Here is a 25,411-nt window from a genome sequence, read left to right as displayed (position 1 = left end):
GGTAGCTTTTACCTTATATGGGAATCTTAGATGCGGGAAGATGCATCGTAGTGTTTTCAGTGTGTGAAAGCTTGATTTGCCAACCTTGTCTACTTGTGCATTTATTGACAGCTTGGTATCCTTGGTAATTCCAAAGTTTCTTACATCTTTTTTGGCAGTGGTCCTAGATTGCCAAGCCAGGTGCAAAGAGGGTCATAGGTTTTCCATCGCTGTAGGTGAGTATTTTGTTTTTGCGGTCTTTAATTTAAGGTGGTTCCATGTCATCGATTAATCAATGGCCCGATTCAATTGAAGATTTTTGATGTTCCAATGACCTTTGGGTTTTCCAGTTTCAGAACTATCTGTGTGTCATTTGCATACTTATAGCAAGTGAAGTTATCAATTGATCAGATCTGGTAATTAATTCATAAAATGTTGAAAAGCATGGATGAGATGATGGAGCCTTGAGGGACTCCTGCTTTAGTGCTGTATGGTTTATGGTCTATGCTGTAGGAACGATGTGATCCAAGCGAGAGCTGTGGCTTCTATTCTGTCTTCCGCAGGTCTTTGGATTAATGTGTCATGATCCTCTGCGTCAAAGACTGCTGAAAGGTCCAAGAGAAGATAGACAGCAACCCTGTTCTGGTCTACTATGTTTTTAAGCTCATCCCAAATAGCGATAAGGGAGGATTCAGTACCTCTTCCTGGGCGGAATCCAGTTTGGAAGTCAAAGTATGGACTGGAATGGCCTAGTAGAAATAGTTTGGGATTTTTGAGGTGGCCACGTTTTTTGAGACGAAGATGATGGCTGTGTGGTAATGTGGTATGATAGATGATGAAGAAAGGGTTCAGATGGGTGGCAAGGGCAATGCTAGTAGAAAGAGCAGATTAAAAGGATTTTGTTTGGAAAGAGTGGGATGATGGAAAGAGGATGAGCTCACTGGGGGAAAACAGTGCTGTCCAGAAACATACAGGGAGAGAGTGTCACAGCTTATTCAAAGCCATGCGAAAGGACGCTGGTCATGTAGGGGTATCTAGGAATATGCAGGATGAGGGTTGGTGCTCTTATATTGAACATTTTGACATTATTCTTCTGCAGGAGACCTGGGCTATAGACATACCTCATAGACTGGGTTATAGAACCTTTAGTCGCGGCGCAGTGTCATCTGCGAGAGGAAGAGCATCTGGGGGTTTGGTGATTTGGATAAGGGTTACTGTGGAGGCAAAAATTACATTACTGCCGATTGATTCCCCTGATATAATGGGATTAAGAATGGTAACCACGGAGAAAGAAACAATATATTTAATGTCTATAACAGACCGTATCCCCATAGTAAAGATTCACAGGTGATAGTCCTCCTTGATTCATTTTTAAATACTTTAAGTCCAAGTAAATAGGTAATTGTTGGAGGAGATTTAAATTGTCAATATGAGCCGATAGTGGGCTTGGATACTTTATTTGAAGAACAGGATACAGCTAATAATATCCTTCCTTTAGAGTCCAATATTATGGTAAAAAATTCAAGAGCAGCTATACAGATTTTACAACTTACAGTAAACCATGAATTAAGGGCGTGTAATGGCCGTTTCCAGTCTGATAGACCAGCGGCCCCAACTTTTGGTAGGGGAAATTATAGGTCTCACATAGACTTCTTAATGGCCTCCATGAGCCTATGGCATTTAATAATAGATTTCAAAATAGACCATAGAACAGAGAGCGACCATTTCCCCCTCCAATTATGGTTACACCCAGAACCTTTCGTACAAAAAACAAACATGATAGCCACGTTAAATAGCCCTATAGGAGAACAGCAGGTCTCCAATAATAGACGTGCCATTAAGTGGCCCTATATTCTGGCCAAGGATGAAACAATGATTAATATATACAACTCTTTTGCTGACGCATTGGAGGGAAGTCATATGCTTGTTTTAGGTACCCAGGATGTCCTTAACTTACATTATAAACTTGTAGATGCACTGATTCCCCAGTTAAGTAAAATTTACAAAAAAGATTCGAGTCAGAAAGACAATCATTTATCACCATCTAACCAATGGTACAATAAAGATTGTCGTAAAGCAAAAATTGACCTGATCCAGGCTGTAAAAGTAAAGGACGTCCAGGGAATCAAAGACAGTAGATTAGCATATAAAAAGACATTGTCCCAAGCAAAAAAAGCCTGGGATGACGCCCTCTGGGATGATCTTTTAACTGCAGCCCACCAGAAAGAACAGGTCACATTTTGGAATTTAGTCTCCAAAGGGAATAAAAAAGGCAGATCATCTAGGGATATATACCTTGATGAAGAAACCTGGTGCAATCACTTCTCTAAATTATATTGTAATACAAATGAGGAGATGGCTACGGATGACTATGAGATAAATAGGTCACTTGATAAAAATACCCGTCTACATTTTAGTCTTGAGGAGACTGTAGAGGCACTCCAGGGTATTAAAACGGGTAAAGCACCAGGCCCCGATAAAATCCCCGGTGACTTGCTAAAGCATGATGTAGGAATTTGGGGACCCTACATTAATTTTTTATCTAATTCTATAGTGGCCGGGACACCAATTCCCGAATCATGGAAAGGGGCTGAAATTGTTACAATTTTTAAGAAAGGGGATCATTACGACCCAGCAAATTACCGCCCTATAAGTTTAATTGATCTTTTACAAAAAACTTTCGCCAGACATATTTTAAATAGACTTCTATCGTGGATAAAGGAGGAACAGATTTTAACTAAATACCAAGCAGGTTTTAGGTTAAAATCCAGCACAGTAGACCAAGTATTTAGATTTATGTGTATTTGCTGGAAATATATTAATATAAGAAAGGGAAGCTTGTACGTAGCATTCATCGATCTAAGGGCTGCTTTCGACCTTGTACCCCGTAAACTACTTTGGTCTACTCTCATCGATATGGCAGTCCCCAGTGAGCTACTCAAGGAAATAATTAGACTCCACACAGGAAATTATGCTAGAGTCAGATGGGGTAAGGGAGGAGAAATCTCAAAGGAGATCCCGGTGGATCGGGGCGTCCGCCAAGGGTGTGTGCTGGCGCCCACACTCTTCTCTCTATATGTTAACAATATACCTAATTATCTAAAAAATTGTAAACCTGACTCCCCGAAATTAGTAGATGAGGTCGTCACCGCATTGCTTTTTGCCGATGACACAATTCTCATCTCGCAAACCCCGCAAGGCTTACAAAACCTAGTAAACACTTTTAATAATTACTGTGTGGAAAAGGGATTAGAAATTAACTCATCCAAAACAAAGTACATGTCCATAAACCCTCAGAAATCCTTTAGAAAGAACTTGGCCTTAAATAACCAGAAGTTGGAACTTGTCGAGAGTTTTAATTACCTGGGTATTATGCTGGATAGTATGCCCAATTGGAAAGGGCAATTGGAAAAAAGCAACTTGATTTTAAAACAAAATTCAATGCCCATCCTAAAGGTGCACGGCAGTAGCCAATCTAAATCAATTACTCCGGCACTTGAATTATTCAAAGCAAAGGCCCAATCGGCAGCACTTTATGGTGCTGAGGTTTGGGGTTATTCCTGCAACAACACTTTCAGGAAGGAAGAGAACACCTTCATACGCAGGTTACTTAAAATACCAGTAAGAACGCCGATAACCCCAGTCTTTCTGGATATTAATCTTAAAAGAACTGATCATCAAGCTACATTAAGGCCATTACTCTATTGGATTAGATTATGGACAACCCCTGAGCTGAGCGACTATAACAATGGCCTGTTAGAAATAATCAGGATTGACGAATATAAAAGTATCCCTTGGCTAAAACATATCTCCCAGTGGTTCAAGAAGCTTGGGCTTTCCCATTTTTGGGAAAACCCTCAGAATATGTTACCAATCTCAAAAAACCTTTTGAAATCCGCTTTTTGGGTATACGTAAACAATGAAGTATCCACTAACACTACACTGGGTATATTGTCACAGAAATTTTTATCTGTTAAGGATACCCCTTTATTCGAACAATTCATGGATGAGATAAGACCACCACTAGCTAAAACACTGTATCTACAATATAGGTATGGAGTTTTGCAGATTGCTGCAAATACCAGTAGTTGGAGGGGCAATGAAGATGATAGTGGATTGTGTACCCTTTGTGTACAAAAAGCAAAAGAAAATGATGCTCATGTACTGTTTTTCTGCCCGGCATATAAAAAGCCAAGAGTTCGATGGATTAAACCCCTGTGCATAAATTTGGGGTTTAGGTTTTTTAAAGAGGCAGAACGTACATTCAAAGCAAATACTTCTCAATTAGTAGTTTTTGGTCTAAGTAGATTCCTATTTAATGTATATCTCATAAGGAATAAGAAAGGATTCAAGCTATAGCTCCTAAAGGCTGGTTAGATAACGCTCTTGCTTGGTTCGATATTATGAATTTTATACTTCCTCCTTTTTAAAAAATTTATTTTAATAATCTTTTTTACATTATCTGGCTTCTTAACTAATTTATATGTTTTTAGCATAGCTGTAATAGAATTGAATGTGACTCACCTCCATTTATATTGCCTGGAAATTTTGGTCTGTGTATTATATATGTTTTAAATTATGTATGTCGCTTTTATGACAAATAAGTCGAAATAAAGCTGAAATTGAATTGAATTGAATTGAAATTAACTTCTACGTACACATTTGCACGTGACACTTGATAAGGTTGTATTGACTGGAGAAAACCCCTTTATATAAATACCCATATGTGCATAGAAGCAGTGATATTTACGTGATCTGGTGTGCACATTTATCTTAGTTTTATTAGCAGGCCTAAACTTTTCTTTATATGCACCTATATGTACATAGAAGCAGCAATTATGACACTGTTCGATATACACATGTCTCTTGTGGTGTAATATACATTTTTCTCCTTATATTAATGTATGTGCTTCTAACAGAAGGCATAGCTCAGTGTACAATGACGCATACATAGCAAGAACGTAATTTCTACACCGTGGGAAGCGTAGTTGGTTATGTATGAGTATACTGTTGTGTAGTGATTATAGTTGTCATGTGGGGAAGAGCCAGCTGTTGAGTAATTTTCTGAAACTAAGATGGTTGGTTGTCAGTTGATCCTATGTGCCTGGGTAGTGAATTCCACAGTTTGGCTACATGAACAGAGAAAGATGTTCCACGCATGGCTTTTTTCTTGTATGTAGGAACGTTGCGACAGAGAGCCATTCTTGAGCGTAGGTTCCTTTGTTGTATGCATTTGTTGATTTTCTTCCTGATGTCCTTTGTCGTGTATTATTCTATGTGCCCACAAGACAGGGAAATGTGTGCTTGTGGATTTACATGTAGGAATAGTCTAGTGGCAGCGTTATGAATTCACTGTAACTTCTCCTAGTTGAAAGAGGTGAGCTGTGATATAGACCATTAGCATAATCCAGTTTTGATAGGACAAGAGAGATGGTAGCTTTTACCTTATATGGGAATCTTAGATGCGGGAAGATGCATCGTAGTGTTTTCAGTGTGTGAAAGCTTGATTTGCCAACCTTGTCTACTTGTGCATTTATTGACAGCTTGGTATCCTTGGTAATTTCAAAGTTTCTTACATCTTTTTTGGCAGTGGTCCTAGATTGCCAAGCCAGGTGCAAAGAGGGTCATAGGTTTTCCATCGCTGTAGGTGAGTATTTTGTTTTTGCGGTCTTTAATTTAAGGTGGTTCCATGTCATCGATTAATCAATGGCCCGATTCAATTGAAGATTTTTGATGTTCCAATGACCTTTGGGTTTTCCAGTTTCAGAACTATCTGTGTGTCATTTGCATACTTATAGCAAGTGAAGTTATCAATTGATCAGATCTGGTAATTAATTCATAAAATGTTGAAAAGCATGGATGAGATGATGGAGCCTTGAGGGACTCCTGCTTTAGTGCTGTATGGTTTATGGTCTATGCTGTAGGAACGATGTGATCCAAGCGAGAGCTGTGGCTTCTATTCTGTCTTCCGCAGGTCTTTGGATTAATGTGTCATGATCCTCTGCGTCAAAGACTGCTGAAAGGTCCAAGAGAAGATAGACAGCAACCCTGTTCTGGTCTACTATGTTTTTAAGCTCATCCCAAATAGCGATAAGGGAGGATTCAGTACCTCTTCCTGGGCGGAATCCAGTTTGGAAGTCAAAGTATGGACTGGAATGGCCTAGTAGAAATAGTTTGGGATTTTTGAGGTGGCCAAGTTTTTTGAGACGAAGATGATGGCTGTGTGGTAATGTGGTATGATAGATGATGAAGAAAGGGTTCAGATGGGTGGCAAGGGCAATGCTAGTAGAAAGAGCAGATTAAAAGGATTTTGTTTGGAAAGAGTGGGATGATGGAAAGAGGATGAGCTCACTGGGGGAAAACAGTGCTGTCCAGAAACATACAGGGAGAGAGTGTCACAGCTTATTCAAAGCCATGCAAAAGGACGCTGGTCCAGCAATCGTTTGCCTAAATGCTTAACCACGGAATCAAATAATGAAACTGGCCTATAATTCTTTACACAGGTCCCTAACTCTATCTTATTGAGCAGGAAAAAAAGCCTTAATTTTAGGCCCTACAGACAAACTCATTAATAACTTCTAAAAATACTTGAGGTACATTATTAAAAAGTCTTAACATCGTTAGAAGTGATGATTGGTCTTCCATGGAGAACTACCTCTCTGGTGGCAATCATCTGCTCCCTTCTGTTTTCACTGATGAAAGTTGTAGGACTGGGGTGACTTTACCTCTCCAATTTGTATCTCAGTTTTACCTCCGTTATGTTTTCTAGAATTTCCTGCAAATAGCCACTAAATATGAACTACCCAAACCTAACATATTAAAATAATCTCAGATATATTTTTACCCCGTGGTATTATTTTTCTTTATGCTCGCCTGCTCAGCATCAGATTCATTTGTTAGCCCATGTATGTCTGTATCCATTTATCTTGCCCAGATCAGTTTTCTTCGATTCACTATGAACACGAGTAGATTGTCAAGCAGAGTCCAAGTGTCTAGATGCTTCAGTATGTAATCAGTGTTTCCATAGGCTTCTACTGAAGGCCCTATAGCCATCCCTTCTAAGCCGCCTTTTAGCAATATTGCACACTGCTTGATTTGTATCTCACTACGGGTTGAAACTTTATGGCAACTAATTTGCTGATTTGCCCCATTCTTGTTCCAATTGTGCCGACTGGATACATTGGTTTTATACATGCCCGCCTATCCAAAATGTTTGGGAAGCAGTTGGCTGAATAGTTAACTAAGATCTAGTGGGTCTTTTGATGTTACCTTTCAAACAGCCCTTTTGGTTTGTCTATGACAAGTGATGGGAACGTTATAATTTTCCATGTCATTATAGCTTGTCAAGGCGTCACCGAAAATAGGTGGCTGAGTCGAACACAAGATATCAAAGGGCAGAATACAGATATTTTGGAATCTTACTTCCTGATGAAGCACTCCCCGTCGAGCAAGACCATAGGTCTTCGGAGCCTTTTTGAAACGTACTTAAAAAGTACCCTCTATTTTAAACACTGAAAGGTTCTTGCTGTAATATTTTCTCATTGTGTGTACCTACAAATATTATGAATTTTTCTTTCCAATTTATTCTTTTTACATTTATTTGGTATTTTCCTAGAATATTACATTAAAACTGTCAGGAAGAAGGAAAAATACCCAAGGCCATGTGCCAAATCCCAGAAGACAATCGCAATGTTAACACCCAAACAATTTTTCCCCTCGGGCTGTGTGTGCCAGTCTTGCAAAAAGGCAGCAACACCCACCTCATACCTGTAAAACTTTTCATTTCCACACCAATAAGCTGGTAGATAAATCAGTATGCCTATTTTTTTTTTTCCTTTTTTTTTTTTCTCTTAATAATTTCCAGGTGACCAAGCCATTCCATTTATCAACACTTTCCTTTTGTCCGGACCGCTATCTGCTTTATGATCGTTTCTGTTTTTTTTTTTTTCTTGATTTTGTTAGTTAATCAAATTGTATTTGTTTTAGGTTAACACAAAACAACTGTAACCCGACCAACTTTAATGTACAACTCTGGTTTTTATCAATTGCAATTTCTATGCTACTGACCATTTGTGGCTGTCTTTAGGCCATTTCTCCAGCTGGCTGTCTTTAAGCCGTTTCTCCATTGTCTGGCACCCTGGATGGAGCCAATGTATGGCAGAACATCTCCTGGCTAGTATGAGAGAGAACGTTGCTTGCTTGTACCATATTTTCTTTTTTCCTGGCATGTTATATACCCCAAATGATAATATTGTGTTCACCATGGGTCCCACTACCCCCTGAATGTTTTAGTTCTATCCTTCCCAGGAACCTTGCATTATGACATAAGACCACATCATATGAATGAAATCTGCTTCTTCTGCTGTACATCTGGAGCAGTCCCCTCCTCTGCCTGGATCAATTTTATGTAGTGTTTTCGGAATCAGATAAATCAAATGTAGAGATTTCATTTGGGTGAACTTAGATCTAGCACTGCAATAAATTGACCTAATCTGGGTTCCCACTGTGAGTTCAATATAGGTTTGCCACATTCATCTTCCTAATGTCTATTAAGGTGAGACTTCATGCTTGCTAGATGTCAGTTCAGGAACAGTCATCACTGTTTATGTAATTGTATATTGTTTGGGATAATTGTCCGCTCTGTATCCCATACAAGTGTTGTGCCTCCTCAAAAGTGATGAATCTTTCATTTGTGTTTAGATGACCTATATCCAATCAATCACCTTGTCTCCAAGAGATCGCCACATCCTTTATAAACAGTGCATGCAAGTGGGGCAAACCACTTAAGGATGCCCCAAGTTGGAATGGTATGGCATGCTATATACACCACTTGTAATATTTCTAGATGCTGGACATCAGTGTAATTAGATATGGTGCTGTGGCCTCACGCTCCCTTGACCCCTGTCAGAAGTCCTGCATTCTGATTCTGTTCTCAGTGGTAACGTATTAGCCGTTTATCGTTATTGGCCCATCTTCCAACCATTGCGTTAGGTGCTGTAGTTGTGTGGCTAAGTATATAGCTCCAGGTCAGTAAGATCCAAAGTTCTTTGCTTTATAAATAGTTTAGAGCACCTAGTTTAATGTTGGGTGAGGAGACAATACAAAGTCACAGAAATGTTCATTATTCTAACCAGATCTTTGCTTTGCAGGGCATAATGTCCATAGTACCTGCTAAAACCTTTAGAGACATCTTTGTGACCTAATCCATTTAATTATAGCTACTCTCCCAGTCAAAGTTGAAGGCAGCCTCTCCTAAAACTGTGAATGTATGCAGTCATTATTGTGATTCAGCCTATATTCCATTCTAAATATAGTGGCAGAGATCCATATACCTAAGTAACATGTGTCTAGAACCTACATTTGGACACTGCAGACCAAGTTGAGAACTGATCTGTAGGCCATACCTCCCAGCGGGTACAGCAGAGACACATTCCAATTAGTGATTGGTCCAGATGTTCCTCAGAAGAAGGATTAGGTTCACCACATGCATATAGACCAATGCGTCATCTGCTCTTACCATCTATTTTGATACCCTATTCATTCACGTGGATACATAGTGTTGAGGCCAATGATTCTGTTGCCAGGGCAAATAATAATCAGGAAAGTCGGCACCCTGCCAAATTCCCCTGCCTAGGATCCATTTCTCTAAAGACTATATCTCCTGTTCTAAACCAAGCCATGGGTGTCTTATATAGGAGTTCATCTATGACCTGAAAATTAGACTGCGATAGTATCATTGTAGTGCCATAAACAGCAATTGCCATTCTATAGTCAAATGCCATTTTTGTGACTAGCATGTCCATCGCATGATTGCTATTTTGTGTGTATATATGTATAGATTTTTGCACATGATGGACGCAGCTCAGCATTGTGCTCCATCCAGAAATAAATACACATTGGTCATGGTCGACATAAGTGTGGATAACCTTCTCCAGATGAGTTGCTATCACCCTGGTCAGTATTTTTGAAGCTGCATTTTGCATCAACAATTGGCAATAAGAGGAACTTTCCATTGTGTTTTTATCTTGTTTAGTGACAACCGTCTCCAGACAAGTTTCTATCACCCTGCTAAATATTTTTGCATTTGTATTTAGCAGTGACAGTGCTTGATGCCAGGAGCGTCCCATTCGGTTTTTATCCAGTTTAGGGATGATCACTGTCAACGCCTATCTCAAGTTGCTGGAAAAATATGGCTTCCAATGCTTCAATTAAGACTTCTAGCAGGTTACCCACCAGGATGCCTGAAAATACCTTATGGAACGCTCAGCATGAACCCCAAGGCCATCAAAGAGCGGGAGGCCAAACTCTTTATGGCCAGGGTTAAGGACTAAGGCTGGCATCGGAAGCGTGCGTACTGAAGTCCTCTTCTCAACATTAGTCATAGCAGAATCCTTCCTGCCCTTCAGTGAGGCTTTACTGACACCTGTACTGAAGTCAACAGTAAACTGACTTGTGGCCCACAGCTACAGCTCAGCATCATGCGGCGCGCAGTTCCTCTTCACGCATTTGTCGCTAGAATGCCTGGTTATTCAAGCTTCTTGCTCCAATTCTCCGTTGGCTGATGCTTTCCCTACCACGCCTTCATACAGTGAGTATAAAAGGCTGGAGGCTTGGGGAAAAAGTTTTCTTGGCAGGGAGTACAGCAGTAAAATCCTTGAATACTACTTTGGCCTTCTTGCTCGCCTTACCCCAAAAATGCTTCTCACGACATCATTAAATCCAGACTTGACACAGCTGACTCCATCACCCTTGTTATGGAGACTTTCATGTCCATTTGTTGCCTTGCGTGGCTATGGATGTCCAACTTCTCTTCAGACGTCCAATCTGATGGACCTTCCCTCAGACTGGATGCTCCTGTTTTGCGATAAGGCGGATTCAGCACTGAAGGGCTTTTAGACATCAAAAGTCACTACACGCTCACTCGCCACCATCGATGGACTTCCGGTCCTTTTGGCATTTTCGTTTTTTCTGCAGAGGTTCCTCTATTGTCCCAGACAGTACCAGACACTAAAGCAGCAACCTAACCTCCTCATCTGTCAGTACAGGGGTTGCTCCAGAGTATGGGGCCATGGATCCGCATTGTAACCTTCCTCCTCCTTCTCTTTCTCCTCTCCTGCTCCTCAAGGAAAGCAGGCCTAGTTTGTTTCTCTAACTGCACACACAGCCAATAGGAGGGCAGGTGTCTCATTTTCATTCGGCCAGGAAAACCATTACTTTGGATCAGTGGGTCCTTCAGATCATAGAAAAGGGATACACCATTCTCTTTCTTCAAGTTCAACCCCATATCCCACCTCCTCCCTTTTTCCCACCTTCCAGTCATTTGACCATCTTGCAGCAGGAAGTGGCAGCTCTCCTTCTTAAAGGGCGGTGGAGCTGGTACCAGACACAAAAATAGGCAAAGGTTGTTACATGCTTTACCTCTTAGTGCCCAAGAAGGACATTCAGGACCTCAGGAGCTTAAACTTCTTCCTCCAAAAGGAGAAGTTCAAGATGCTGACCCTAGCTCAAGTCATACTGGCGTTAGAGCTTGGAGACTGGATGCTGTCACTGGAAATGCAGGAAGTATATTTCCTATCCTGCGGTCCCATTGGGAAGTACTGTTTATGGTTGGGTCTACACACTACCAACACTACCAATTTGCAGTACTACTCTTGGGGTTGATATTGGCACCTTGAGTCTTTACAAAGGTGATGGCAGTGGTGACAGCCCATCTCCCTAGGTTGGGTGTCCCCATTTTCCTGTACTGGCTCATCAAAGCCAGCTAGCCAGAGAAAGTATTGCATCAGCTGTATTTGACGGCATCGCTGCTCTTCGTCCTGGGCTTTTCAATCAACAAGCCCAAATCTCCACTGCGGCCCTCCCAATGATTCCAGTAGAGGGGTTGGTACTGCATACTACCCTTCTCCACGGTTTTCCTCCTCCACAGAGAAATGCATACATCCAAGAGATGATTCATTTGTTTCAACCCGGTGCTAGAGTTTGTCCTGAGAGAGTCCTACTAGTCCTGGGTCTGCTAGCTTCCTGCATTCTCCTCATCACTAGTGCACATTGGCACGTGAGAGCTTTACAGTGGTGCCTCCGCAGGCAGCGGCTCCAGTACAAAGTGGATCTGTCGAACTCCATTGTCCTCTCCACCAACGTTGAAGTGGAAGTGGCTTAGTGGGGGAAAGAGGTGGACCTGACATCCCAGTTGGCCTTCACTTCCCCTCTGGCTGTGATGACAGTAGTGACGCCGCCACCACCTTAGGGTGGGGAGCTCACCTGGAGGATCTGGAGATCAAAGGTCTCTGGAATAGGAGGTTTTTCACATCAACCTGCTAGAACTGTGGGTGATTTGGTTGGTACTCAAGGTCTTCCTTCCCGCCATCCTGGGTCAGTACATCCAGATCTTGATGGGCAACATGATTGTGAAGTGGCGCACGAACAAGCAAGAGAGCGTTAAGTCTCTCCTCCTTTGGAAGCAGCAAGACTGTGGTCTTGGGTGCAACGCCAAGGGATATGACTCACCGCCAATCACCTAGCAGGGTCTCAGAATGTCAGAGCCGACAACCTGAGCCGGTGTTATCTTGCCGATCACGAGTGGCATGTTCTACCAGAGGTAGTCCCGAACATCTTTGCTCAGTTTAGGAGTCCTCAGATGGACTTGTTTGGCTCTTCAGAAAGTGCTCAGTGCCAGCAGTCCTTCGCTCTTCAGTATCCGTTGAGGGGCGCTTTGGGGGATGAGTTTTAGTTGAGGTGGAACTTTCATCTGCACAATGTCACCCGGAACCGCCACCCCCACCCCCCCCACCCCCCCAACCTTGATTCATCAGGTTCTGAGGAAGATTAGGCACTACTGGGCCCAAGTAATTCTCATAGTCTTGTATTGGCAGAGAATGGAGTGGTAAGCAGACCTCCTGGTCTTTCCCATGTGCGTTCCACCTGCCATTCATCCTGGATATTGTCTCGCAGTCGAGGGGAATGCTTTTGCATTCCAATCTCCAAGGCCTCCACCTACATGCTTGGCGATTGAGATGGGGCAACTGAGCTCCTTTCAGCTGCCACTGGAGGTGGTAGACTTCATTTTATCTGCAAGTTTCCCTTCTACTAAACCGGCCTACTCCAGAAGATGGGGCAACCTTGCTGCATGGCGTGCAAATAATGGTGTGTATCTTTTAGAGGCCAAGTTATCCCAAGTGTTTCAATTTGCGCTCTCCCTAGCTCAAAGGGGATGTGTCATCGGCAATGTGGAGTGATATTTTAGCTCCCTTGTCTGCTCTCCTCTGTCTGCCAGATCAGCCATCCCTGTTTAAGTTCCCTGTTGTATGTTTTCTTAAGAGCATGACTAATCTTTTTCCTCCCACTCCCTTTGTGGTGCCTCAATGGAACTTTAATCTGGTTCTCACGTTTTTGATGGGAAATTCTGCTTGAGCCCCTGCAAAATTATACCCTTCGCATGTTGCACCTCAAAACTGTGTTTTTGGTTGCCATCACATCTGCTGGAAAGGTCAATGACTTGCAGGCCGTAGTTGTGCCCCCCTCGCCTCCCCCGTTGACTAATGTCTTTCCAGACAAGTTGGTGTTGTGAACCACGGCTGCTTTCCTTCCTAAGGTTGTCACTCCCTTCCACCTTGCCCGATGCATTACCCTTCAGACCTTCTACCCTCTATCTCTTCCAACGAAGGCGAGGAACTGTTGCGTCGTTTGGATCCTAGGAGAGTGTTTAATTACTACCTGGACCGCACCAAGAAATTCTGGTCCTACGACCAGCTCTTCGTAGGCTATTGTGGAGCCAAGAAAGGGAAGGCAATTCAGAAGAGGACCCTATCCTGTTAGAACATCCTCTGCATTAATGCCTGCTACGCCCTAGCGAAGAAGAAGCTGCCTGAAGGTATCCGAGCCCATTCCACCAGGGCCAAGTCCTCCTCTACTGCTCAAGCTCGGGGTGTCCCGATTGCAGAGATCTGTAACGCAGCAACGTGGGCTTTCTTGCAAACTTTTGCTAAGCATTATTGCCTTAATGCAGAGGTGCACAGGAACTGACCCTTTGCTAGCTGTCTTTCAGGATTTCTTGGTTTAAAATCATCCATCAGCCCTACTCCTAGACAGGGTATTGCTGTGTAATCTGTTCTTCAGGTGAGGAATCTGCAGGTAGAAGTATCCCTCAGAACCAAAAGTTACTTACCTTTTCATAACAGTCTTTCTGGTGGATATTCTTATCTACATGCAGATTCCTCACCGACCCACCTGCCTCCTCGTTTGATGAAGGTTTTATAGGGAAAGTTTTTAAGATCTTAGTTACAATTTTATTGGTACTGCAGTTTCTCATGATTGTAATCTCCCTCTCGGCTTGGAAAAAATGGAGGGAAACTGACGTCGATGAGCCAGGACGGACAAGATGGGGCTCCTGTAGGATTTTTTTTTTTTTAAATGTGCCTTCTAAAATACAACACCCTGTGTCATTGCCAGAAATCATTAGTATTTTACCCATGTGACAGCATGACCGGAAATGTCAAGTATATAATCCTTCCGTTTATCTCGGAAATTGAATCCCAATGTATTGATGACCTTCAAAAACTTTTCGTACCTTATGTTCCTTCACGCACTCTTAGATCGGCCAATCAAGGTCTCATTGAAACCACAAAGATAAGACGAGCAAGATGGGGGGGCTGAGCAATAACACACTGTGTGGCCAAGCTCTGGAATAAGCTGCCTCTGTCTATGAGGCTTCAATCCAATCTCCAGCTCTTCAGGAAGAGCTTGAAAACCCGGCTTTTTACAGCCGCTTAGGCCTCCTTTTTACAATCCTACTTTTCTGCTCTCACACCTCAACGCCAAGACGCTTCGACATTCGAGCGCTATACAAGCACCAAACATAACATAATGCTGGAAAATTAAAAGCATAAAAATCGATCTATGTACGAGTTGTAAGTGAACTTTATTCCGGGTCACACAAACAATGAATAAGCATAGTCTAAGCACCCTTCAAGGTGTTTACCAACCTAAAAGATCTGTGATTTACCCCATCCCAAGAACAAAGAAAAGGTCTGGCTAAGTAACTGCAAAGAGAGAAATTTGCAATGCTTCTCGTATCCGGCACCCAAGCCACCTATCCACTCAAGATGATTAGCTTGGGTGCTACACTTCTGGATTCACAGGCTTACTACTGTCGCCCAGTGATCACACCTCTTTGTTTATTCTGACCATGATATTTTTCCCCTCTCTTCGTGGCTCTCTCTCCAAACCATCATCCTGATCACTCCATTACCTGTCCTTAATGATTGACGATATCTGTGTTTCCTTTTTAGGTCTCGCCTATTCTATCCCGCAGGGATGGATAGGCGAGATTATAGTAAGAAGTCCGAAAAGTCTACCTAGCTGCGGATCGCGTACAGTTCATGTGAACACAATCACGCGCATTGTCAACAACTGCCACGACCACGCGCATTCTTTACAGCTTCCATTTTCTACCAGACACTTCGTGCACGCGTGCCGCGCTCTCCCTCTGTTGCCACACGCATTCAGCTCACCAGGCTGCACACTCCCTCACTCTCCATATGGTTGCACGCCTTTTCTTTGATCTCGGCCGCGCGTTCTCCCAGGCTCCTCTCCGCCCACACGTCTCTCCCCTTCCGTGTAGTTCCACCCCACCTTCTCTTTCTCGCATTTTTTTTTTTTTTTGGGCTTTGTGTGACTGACTACTTGACCTAGTGCCTATGAGTTTTCCATGCGTCTATTATATTTATTTACTTTGAATGTTTTTTTTTTTAATTTAACTTTACGCAACCAAACACGTTCATTGTTTCCTTTCCTTCTTATTATATTCTTATGCGGGGAAAAAAATCACTCTCTCCACAAAAAACACTTTTATCCTGTCTCGCCTCTCTGTGTTTTGCTGTCTGCCTTCGTCTTCAATAGTTTCCAGCCTCTGTGTTCTGCTTTACGCATCCAAACACGTATGCTTTTGTCTGATTTTCCTGCTTACATTCTCATGCAAAACAAACAAAAAATCACTCTCTCTACAAACAGCACTTTTATCCTTTTGTTCTGTTTTGCCTCACACAATGCCCTACTCACATTAGACCACACAAAACGCCACCTCACACACTGCCCTACACACATTAGACCCCCCCAAACTGCCACCTCACACACTACCCTACACACATTAGACCCCACAAAATGCCAACTCACACACTGCCCTACACACATTAGCCCCCTCACACTCTGCACCCCCTCAAATAAATAAGAATACAGTTTACTTCCAAGGCACTGCAGTCATTTACGTGAGCCAGTATCAGATTGTGTATTTTTTTCAATACTAATACAGCCTTTAAAGAAAATAGAAATACAGTTTACTGACAAGTCACTAACCAACACTGCCACCCTCTCACACAGACCACACACAGTGCCCCCTCCCACGGACCACACACACTGCCCCCCTCTCACACAGACCACAAACACTGCTCCCTCACACATACCACTCACACTTACCCCTCCACACAGACTACACACACTGCCCCCTCCTCAAACACTGACCCCTTGACACACTGCCCCCACATACACTGGTCTCACACATCACCCACTCACAGTGCTTTAGGTCACACACACTGCACCCTTACACCCCACACACACACACACAGCCCGCACCCTTACTCACTCACACTGTGCCCTCATACAATTCCCCCTCACACACTGCCCTCTTACACACTACCCCCTTACACACTACCCCCTAGTTTGTACGATGTCAGTAGGTGCCTTTTCTAAATTTTAACAAAAACACAAACGTTACAGGATCAAAGCGTTTCTAAAACGCATCAGTAGATTTTGCGAAAGTTAAAACTATTGAAATTGCAAATGACAAAGCTATTAATTTAGCTTTTTTCAAAACCAACACATAAATACAAAATTTGGCATTTACAATACCAATAGCTCAAACTTTCCTAATGCGAGACCGATTGCATTGCAAATGCTTGTTACCTTTGGAATCTATATTCAAAACTCACTTTCTGGAACTCTTATGTATACGGTGCAAAAATGACACTATTGTTACTAACCATATACGCACTTTTGACTGCCTGTTTGATGTATCTAACTTAATATGTTTTCGTATTCATATTTTAGACAAACTGCATGTGTTCTTTTCAAATGTAATCTTCCTAACTTGCAGTAACACGATTTAATGTAAATTACACAACTTATTGTATTTGACTCGCACCTGGACCCATGACGTCTCTGAATTGGGTGATCCCTTGTTTTCTACATAACATACTTCCATCTATTTTTCACATCTTGCCTTATCTTATTTACAATCCTCCACACAACTCGAAGACTCTGTGGGTTGGGTACATAGTCTGTCCCCCTCACAATCTCTACATAAATTGTTGGCATTGAAATCTGTCCCTCACTGAAACTTTTCCCTCACTTCAAACCTTGCACCTTTTCACTATTGGACCATTCCGCTCACTGTCCCTTATTCTCTTTCGATCATGAACATACCCCTATCAACAGCCTTGAAAAAGCCCCAGGCCTGCGTGCCATTGTGGGCGACACATTTCATCTGTCCTTGCGCACATATGTTCCTGCCTTTGCAAGAACAATATTAAGCAGAATTAATACATTCAATAAAAACGACCTATTGTTCTTTTTCCATGGGAAAATCTCATCCAAACCAGAAGATTTCCTACAGTTCTGTCCACCTTCCTAAAGCATGATCAACAGGTTAATTTGGAATTAATTGAGGAAGTATGCAATACGGGACATTTTAAAGCCAGTTTTTCTCACTTGAGGCAACACGGAGTCCATTCTGTATAGCAAATAAAAATGGGAAACCATGATGGACCAGATATCTGGAATTGACCCTTAATGCACATGAGACAAGTTCTGGAAGGGATTTTTTATTTTTTATTCTTTGACTATTTCAGGTCAGACCTTCCTTTTTCATGAACCTCCACTTCCCTTTGGAGATATCTATCTATCTATCTATCTATCTATCTATCTATCTATCTATCTATCTATCTATCTATCTATCTATCTATCTATCTATCTATCTATCTCTCCTTGGGTTAAAAACTGTTGTGCAGGTGGAAGAATTACATTAATATTTTACTTCAAATGTCCTCTGCATGTCTCTAATGCTTGAGCATTTGATAGAACTGGATCGTTGTTAAAGGCTGCTCCACAACCACTTTCCGAACATGTGTTTTGCTCACAATAGAGTCTTTGCCTCACCTCCAGGTATACACCCTTCAAACCTGATTCAGTGTTTATGAATGCCTAATCAAGCAGCTTTGTCCCTTTCTAGCCTTAAATAATGGCTTTGCTGGGCTGTTAAATGTTGTATGTCCATTAACTACTGAAGATGTGATTTAATTACCAAAATAAATCAGATTACTGTTTGACATCTTTAGCACTGATTTATTTCCAATATTATACAGATTTTATTCATTGCATTAAAAGTTTAATAGGCAAATATATAGTTACGGTTAAGTTGCACTTTGGACAGTTTCAAACCCTTTGGAAAACTACCGCACCACCTCTTTTTGACAATTCTAGCAGCAATCGTTGGGACTGACTACAGTCCAAGATTCCAGTTCGGGACTTCCCGTGACAGAAAAGCGGCTGGATGTTGGATTGTGGGACCGGCAGAGAGGTGCCTGTGTGATTGGTGCAACTGGCAGGATTGAGAACGCCACCCACATGGGGGAAGGTACTTACCGGGCGTCCCAACGTCTGCTTCGCCCACCGTGTCGTCCTCACCTATCGGAGTGAAGCAGGTGCCATTAAATAATGGACACCGGCACTGTTCTGTCGAGAAAGGCATCTGAGGAAGGATGGAATCCAAAATGCATTATGCCATTCCATTAAATCTGCCGGTCCAAGCGATCCATTGTGTGTGCCTGGTCTTTCTTTGCGGAGGGCCTTGGACGTGATGTATATATTTATGAATTACTGTCCTGCTCACCAATTCTTGTACACATTGGTAAATCAAGATTGCAACTATACATCAAAGAGAACCATTCATCCAGTAAACACAGTGGGGCCTGTTCACAAACAGTTTGTAAAGTAGTACTACTCTTAGACTACAAAATACTTTTCAGAAAACAACTTACAGCCCTCCACCTTTCCTACGTTTCTGTGCAGAAGTCTCTGTCACAGTGGTGGAAATCTCCAAATACGTAGGTATACATGCATACTTTTTCGTAGTAAATGTGGGAATGACAAGGGAGTGTACTCGCCACTAAATGAGAGGAAATTAGGAAAATTTAAGGAGTGGCTGAGAGAGGGACATGGTAATACAGCCATACACCTACAAAAGTGTAAAACCATTGTTTTCCACAGACTAGATTTCTAAATTTACTACTGCCTTAAAGCCTTGGAGAACTTCAAACACCACACATGGCCACTCGCAGGTACTGCAGCACAATCCCATAAAAGTATACATTAAATTAATTTAAATATGTTGTTTAAAATCTGTGTACGCACACATAGGTTTATAAAATATATTTAGAGTAGTCTTTGAAAAGTGGAGCAATCCTGATAATTTCCCGTATTGCTTTAGATATGATTAATATCTTTAAGACAACTCCACAAGAAAACATACTACCATAAGGCTGAAACCATTCACCATTTTCACTGAACAATAGATTTGTGAGTATGTAGGTGAAAATCCGTTAAATTTAACTTTTCTTAGCATTTTAAACCGTATGTGGCTAAAGGAGTTGACTTGCATTTTTTGTTCTTTAAGTATGCACAGTTAACATTTAAAGATTTGGGCCAAAAATATTTGTGTTGATATTTCAATGAGTAGAAAAGATATAAGCTGAAATTATTTACCTCCTGTAGCCTTTACGATTCTTGGTTATTGGGATTGATCACTGGAAATTTGTAACAGTTTAGGAGCAGCTTCTTTGACCTGGTTGACTAAATCATGCTGCATGCGAAGGCACATTGTACCGCACAGAAAGTGAATACACAAGGATAGCAAAATGTGGCAAATCTTATTCACCAGTATTTGATTTAAAAATTGTCTTACATGAAATCACAGGGCTACCATTTTTGTCTACCTTCCATGGTAAAATAGTTTCTACATGTGCAGTGTAATACAAGCTTTCATGTATTTGCTATTTGTAATAAATTTTGTGCTGCTTTTACTCCACATATCAACTATGTTTTAATATTTTCTTAGTTTAGGGTTTAATCTTTGTGTACACAATAGGATTTCTATAAGTGCCTCAATCCAACATGAAACCACTTCAAAGAACAGCATTCTTGTACCAGGAAGGGATACTCCTAGTCATACCAACACAGCGGTTGCGGCGTTCGATGTTGCAGGGAAATCCAACACCAGAATAGGTTTGATTTTATTAGATGCCGAGAAGGCCTGGGGACTGTATGTGGGTTTCATTCTGTGGCTTTGGCATCCGGGATAGATTTATTAAACTGGCTCAGGCATTATATAAGACCCTATGTGCCAAAGTAGATTATGCCGGGAGGTATTCAAGCTGTTTCAGATCCTTTGCAGCACCCAGCAGGGGTGCCCGCTTCTCCCCTTTTATTTGCTCTGTATATTGAGCCATGTTTGCAATTGCTTCATATGAACACGGGCATCCGGCTTCTGATGTTCGGCGGTCAGCAACTCAAACTTGGCGCATACGCGGATGATATCACAGTTGTTCATTTCAGCCAGTTAGCAGCGCTGGGACAGGTTGTAAATGAAGCCGCTGGTTTTGAAACGTTTTCCGGGTATAAGCTTAACATATCTAAGACACAGGTTCTCTTGAATTTTAAGAGCGATTCTCCAACTCCAGGGGTAACCTCGACTGCTGTATATCATGGTATTAAATTGTGTTCTGAGATAAGGGATATAATCAAATTAAAATACAAACCTTTACTATTATCAATTATTTCCAAGATGAAGTCATGGAATAAACGCCCACTTATTATTATCGGGCGATGTAACATCCACAAGATGAACATCTTCCCGAAATTTCTTTATTTGTTTAGGGCAATCCCACTTCGAGTTCCTGATTCTTTTTTAGGTGTGAGGCTTTATTTAGGGTTACAAGAGGGTAAAGCGAGCAATTTGTTTTATTAAACTCCCGTACTAGGAAGGGGGGCTTCAACTTTCTGCCTTTTTAAGTTCTATTTTTGGGCAGCTTTCATGGTGCGTCCGCGCCGTTTAGTAATGCCCGCTAACCCAAATTCATCAGCCTTCAGCTGTCAGTTAGTTCTGGAGGCTGAGTCTCTGCTATTCCTCCAAAGGCACCCGAATGGTAGGTTCACATACGACAAATTCAAGATTCTGAACTGGCCTTGGCCAAAGCTAGAGCTCCTTCATCACTGAAAAAGTTTGACAAAATTTGGATCGGTTTCAGCTGGGATTTTTTACATTACAACATTGTTTGATTCCGTGCTTATTATTGATTTGGTATAATTATGTTTTTTCTCACTTTCTGTGCTCTCCCGTCATAGACTGTTTTATAAATACTGTTTTGTCTGGTTCTTCATTTTCTACACGCTGTCTTCTTTTCCCCACGATTTAGTTTATTTGAATATTTTTAACGTTATGTGTGGAACATCTCTGACTTGAAATAATAATTTTAAAAAAAAGAACCTCATTTTATATTATATATTTATTATTTCAATCACTAGGCAGCACTTTAAGAATGAAGACACTCTATCTGAAAAAAGGCAAACCATCTGTTTGGGCTTCTCTTTTAAAATCTAAACATTTTCATACCAAAGAATCCTTAGCTCCAGTTTGTTTGTTACTTTTAAATACATCAGGTTTTTGATTCTTGTTTAAAATAAAAGTCCTTCCTTTTAGTCTATCAATTTGAGTATGTGAACACTATCTTGCCAAAAGCCTCACCTTTTTTAACACAGCAAGGTTAAGATGCACTCCTGTGTGCATTGTTTTTGTAACTTTGGATCTTTCTGATTTGTAAAGCCATTTTTCTTTTTAAAACCTGCGTATTATACAGCAAACAGTGGATTATGTGTCATTTCTAGAATAGAAAATCCATAATTGCATTGAAAACGCTGTGGAAGAACGTATTTCTAGTTTCTATTAAATAACTCCATTCAGTATGTGGGTTACCACACAGTGTCAAAGACTATGAAAGTAAGGAACATATGTGGTCAAGTGAGCAACATAGCATGTTTAAAGTGAAAACAGGAATGGGATCTGCACGTAGGAAGCTAAGGCACTGAATGTCGCGAAATTCTCAAAAGAAAGTTGTTTGTTGTTGGAGGGGTGGAGTCTGAACAAATTTACAAAGCCATTATCATTGTCCAGTTTATATCTTTTTATGCAATTAATGGTACCCAAGAGGTTGCAGAAACGGCAGTAGGGGGTGGGTGGAGGGAGAAACCATACAAGAGCACAATCTCTCCACATAGCCAAACACAAATGGCAATGGAACCTTCATTCAAGCATCACCATCTGGTACTGAACCCATTAGGTAGGGACTAAGATACTCCCCCCAACCCATCCCCCACCCCCGGATAGCCTTTCATACATTTGTATTTTTGGCTTTACTTTAATTTAACTGCGTGATATTGCGTGTAACATTTGTTAGTTTTTTTTTTTCTGGCAATACAAAAAATAATGTGTACCAATTCTTCCTCAGGACTCTGCACAATGTATTTTCTTTTCAGTTTCTTTTCTCTGGTGTCCATATGATGGTAAGATTAAATCTGCTGTAAAGGGGTTAGATGGTTTGGAGAACTGTTTCCTTCTGCAATATTTGAAGGAACTGTCTTTGTTTTCTTCACATTTCTAAGCATCCTGAATCTCTACCTCCTCCTGCTGAATCGGCGACTGGTGCTTTGTTCACACACAAGTGCATGTTAAAAACTAAATTACAAACGTTTTATCGGTTGTGTTTCATAAATTCGGTCTGTTTAAAAATTGCATTGGATGGGTAGGCTTAACCCTTTACCAGTATGTTGATGTTCAATAAGCCATTCTAGTAACTACGCGGTTCTTTTTTACTTAATTGTGTATTCATGTTTGTTGAAAACCATCCTGAAGTATTTGCAGCCAAAATTACGACTTGGGAAAATGGGTTCAATGAAAGCCAACGTCTGACTACTGGGACACTGAATAAAGCCAGTATTTTGGGACAGTTCCATAACTGGTACCGTCAGTGGGTCATTACAATATTTCTACCGCCTACAAATTGAAGGCGTGCAGCGCACCATAGAGGTCTTCGTATAGTTAAAGATTCTATCACAGTAGGTATTTCTTTCAGTGCCATTTTTGTCCTCTCTTTGTGGCAAGACTTTCCGAGCAATTGCAAACCTAATTTCATCCAGAACTAGTGGTTATTGTCTGTGCGAGTTGCAACTCCACACTTTAGCTTAAATGATTGTGCGATTGTGTGTTGAATCGTAGTCCAGAGTAATATTGAAGAATTTATATCTTTGTGTGTAGTCAAAATGTATTTTGTTCTAAGAAAGGAGCTATACAGAGTTAAACTGTAAGTCACCTGTAGCTTCCATTTGTGTTCTAGGACCACTACAGAAGGCTACCAAGTCCACCATGCCTTTTAACGTAGCCTCCAAAGACTGGGTAGAGAGCGAAAGAGAGACGCCCCTGAATGAAGCACAATGAAGACCTTGCCGGGAATCGGCGTTTTTGGCACCGGCAGCACTGCCCGGGTGCTGGTCCCCCTACTGCGAGCCGAGGGGTTCTCGATCGAAGCACTGTGGGGGAAGACCGAAGAGGAGGCCAAACAGCTTGCCGAGGAAATGAACATCTCCTTTTACACTAGCCGCACAGATGACGTACTCCTGCACCAAGACGTGGATTTGGTTTGCATCAATATTCCTCCCCCTCTCACTCGGCAGATTGCAGTGAAAGCTCTCGGTATGCATCTGTAAAATAACTTGTAATTTTAAAGCACTGCAGTTTCTAGAAGGCTAAATAGTTGTCCCTCTTCTATCATAATTCAAATAACTAATTCATGCACATGCACAAAGGGCATATCAAGCTGGTTGTTGTGGCTTCTCATATCACTGATTGAAAAGTATGAGCTGATTATTGGTCACCTTTCTAATTTTTTATGAGAGACTCGATTATTTTTCCTCCTTTCTTATATAGATGTGCAGGTAATTGTGCACGTCCATAGTGAAATCTGTCTTGCAGTATTGTTTTCAGAACCATGGTGACGAGGCAAGGCTGCTGAAAGACAGGTATATATTAAAGTGTAATGTAGTGTCTGGTAGATTTTGCAAGATTGTTACTTCAGTTCATGAAGATCTCCGTGGATCTAAATGACTGTAGATGAGAAGCGGGGGCTTTGCAGATACATTCAAGTTATCAGCACCCCGGCCAACACTGGGACTAAATCACTAACAAGGGTAAATGCTTCAGCAGGACAGGTTTAGCATATCCAAGGGAGTACATGAAACCTGGAAGGAGAAGAGCATGACAGAAGGTGAAGCGGTTTGGTTGGACTGAGCGTTGAATATATGTTAAGATTTGGGTAATAGCTTTAGAAAATAAAACTAGGAAGACAACACATACACAGTAGTATAAAAATGGGAAAGCAATAGGAATGAACTAAGCAGCAGAACAATAACCTAACACCATAACTGACTTATTGTCTGCTCCATAGTAAATGATGTGTCTATAACCGAAAGGTAATCACAATAAGGCAAGAAGCTGTTATTTTCACAGAGTATTGTGAGGGAGCGGGATGTCTGTGAACTGAGTCCGACTCTCACTGTTTGAGAACTGCTGTGTGGTGTTAAATGTTGCAAGGTCAGCAGAGAGGTGGGTCCCAATACTAGGAATTTTAATATAAGATGAATGCTACCCTTCTGTTTTCGAAGCTGGGTAAAGAAGATTTTCAGATTGCGCATGCCTACTTTGTAGCATTAAATGTGGGCATGCTGGCAGGCAGATGTGTTCTTTTATGGTAGGTTGCTGTTCTTCTTGAGGCATGCCAAGAGTTTGAAACAGCTACATGGGACGGGTTGCCATTGACATAGTTGCTTACTAGTTTCTGGCTTATCTCGATCCTCCTGCTTCTGGATCCCTGACAAAGTGTGTAGCAACTCCTCACACAGGAATGCATAAAGCTCTGGGAACATGCTTCTGTTCCGGTAGTGGCTGTCTCTCTACAGAAGGAAGTCCAAAAAGAAGGAGACGTAGCTCATTAAGTTACAGGTGAGAATTAGACCTCTACCATCAAAATGTGTATGTCTGTAACATGAGTTGCAATATAGATGCAGGGTGTCTGAAAATGTACACCTCACTTATGTTGTTTCCTAGGTATGAATCCAAGGAGTGCTGCACTTAACAATAGATCAAAGGACATGATAAGGGTAGGGGAACAACTCTGGATCAGATCATAATTAAAAGTAAGGGGGTGTGGAGGGTAGGGAGCTACTGTCGTGCCAGAAGACCTAGGAGCCATTATCAGTGGTCGATGAGAAGGTCTTT

General features: G+C 41.5%; 1 protein-coding gene across 4 annotated transcripts in view; it reads left to right on the top strand.

Annotated features, from left to right (window-relative positions):
• The window catches only part of GFOD2 (Gfo/Idh/MocA-like oxidoreductase domain containing 2), a 158,432-nt gene that overhangs the window by 91,772 nt on the left and 41,249 nt on the right, over positions 1 to 25,411 (top strand). For 2 of the 4 annotated variants that reach the window (XM_085639596.1, XM_085639595.1), the window contains one exon: positions 23,475 to 23,830. In XM_085639596.1, the coding sequence (XP_085495722.1) occupies positions 23,572 to 23,830 (259 nt within the window). In that variant the 5' untranslated portion in view covers positions 23,475 to 23,571. Of the gene's footprint in view, positions 1 to 158; positions 216 to 5,568; positions 5,627 to 23,474; positions 23,831 to 25,411 lie in introns of those variants that run through there. The other 2 variants (XM_085639597.1, XR_014972365.1) reach the window with 2 other exon arrangements.

The sequence above is a fragment of the Triturus cristatus genome, chromosome 12 (assembly GCF_964204655.1).
Source record: "Triturus cristatus chromosome 12, aTriCri1.1, whole genome shotgun sequence".
Lineage (NCBI taxonomy): Eukaryota > Metazoa > Chordata > Amphibia > Caudata > Salamandridae > Triturus > Triturus cristatus.
This window is presented reverse-complemented; position numbering and strand designations above follow the sequence as displayed.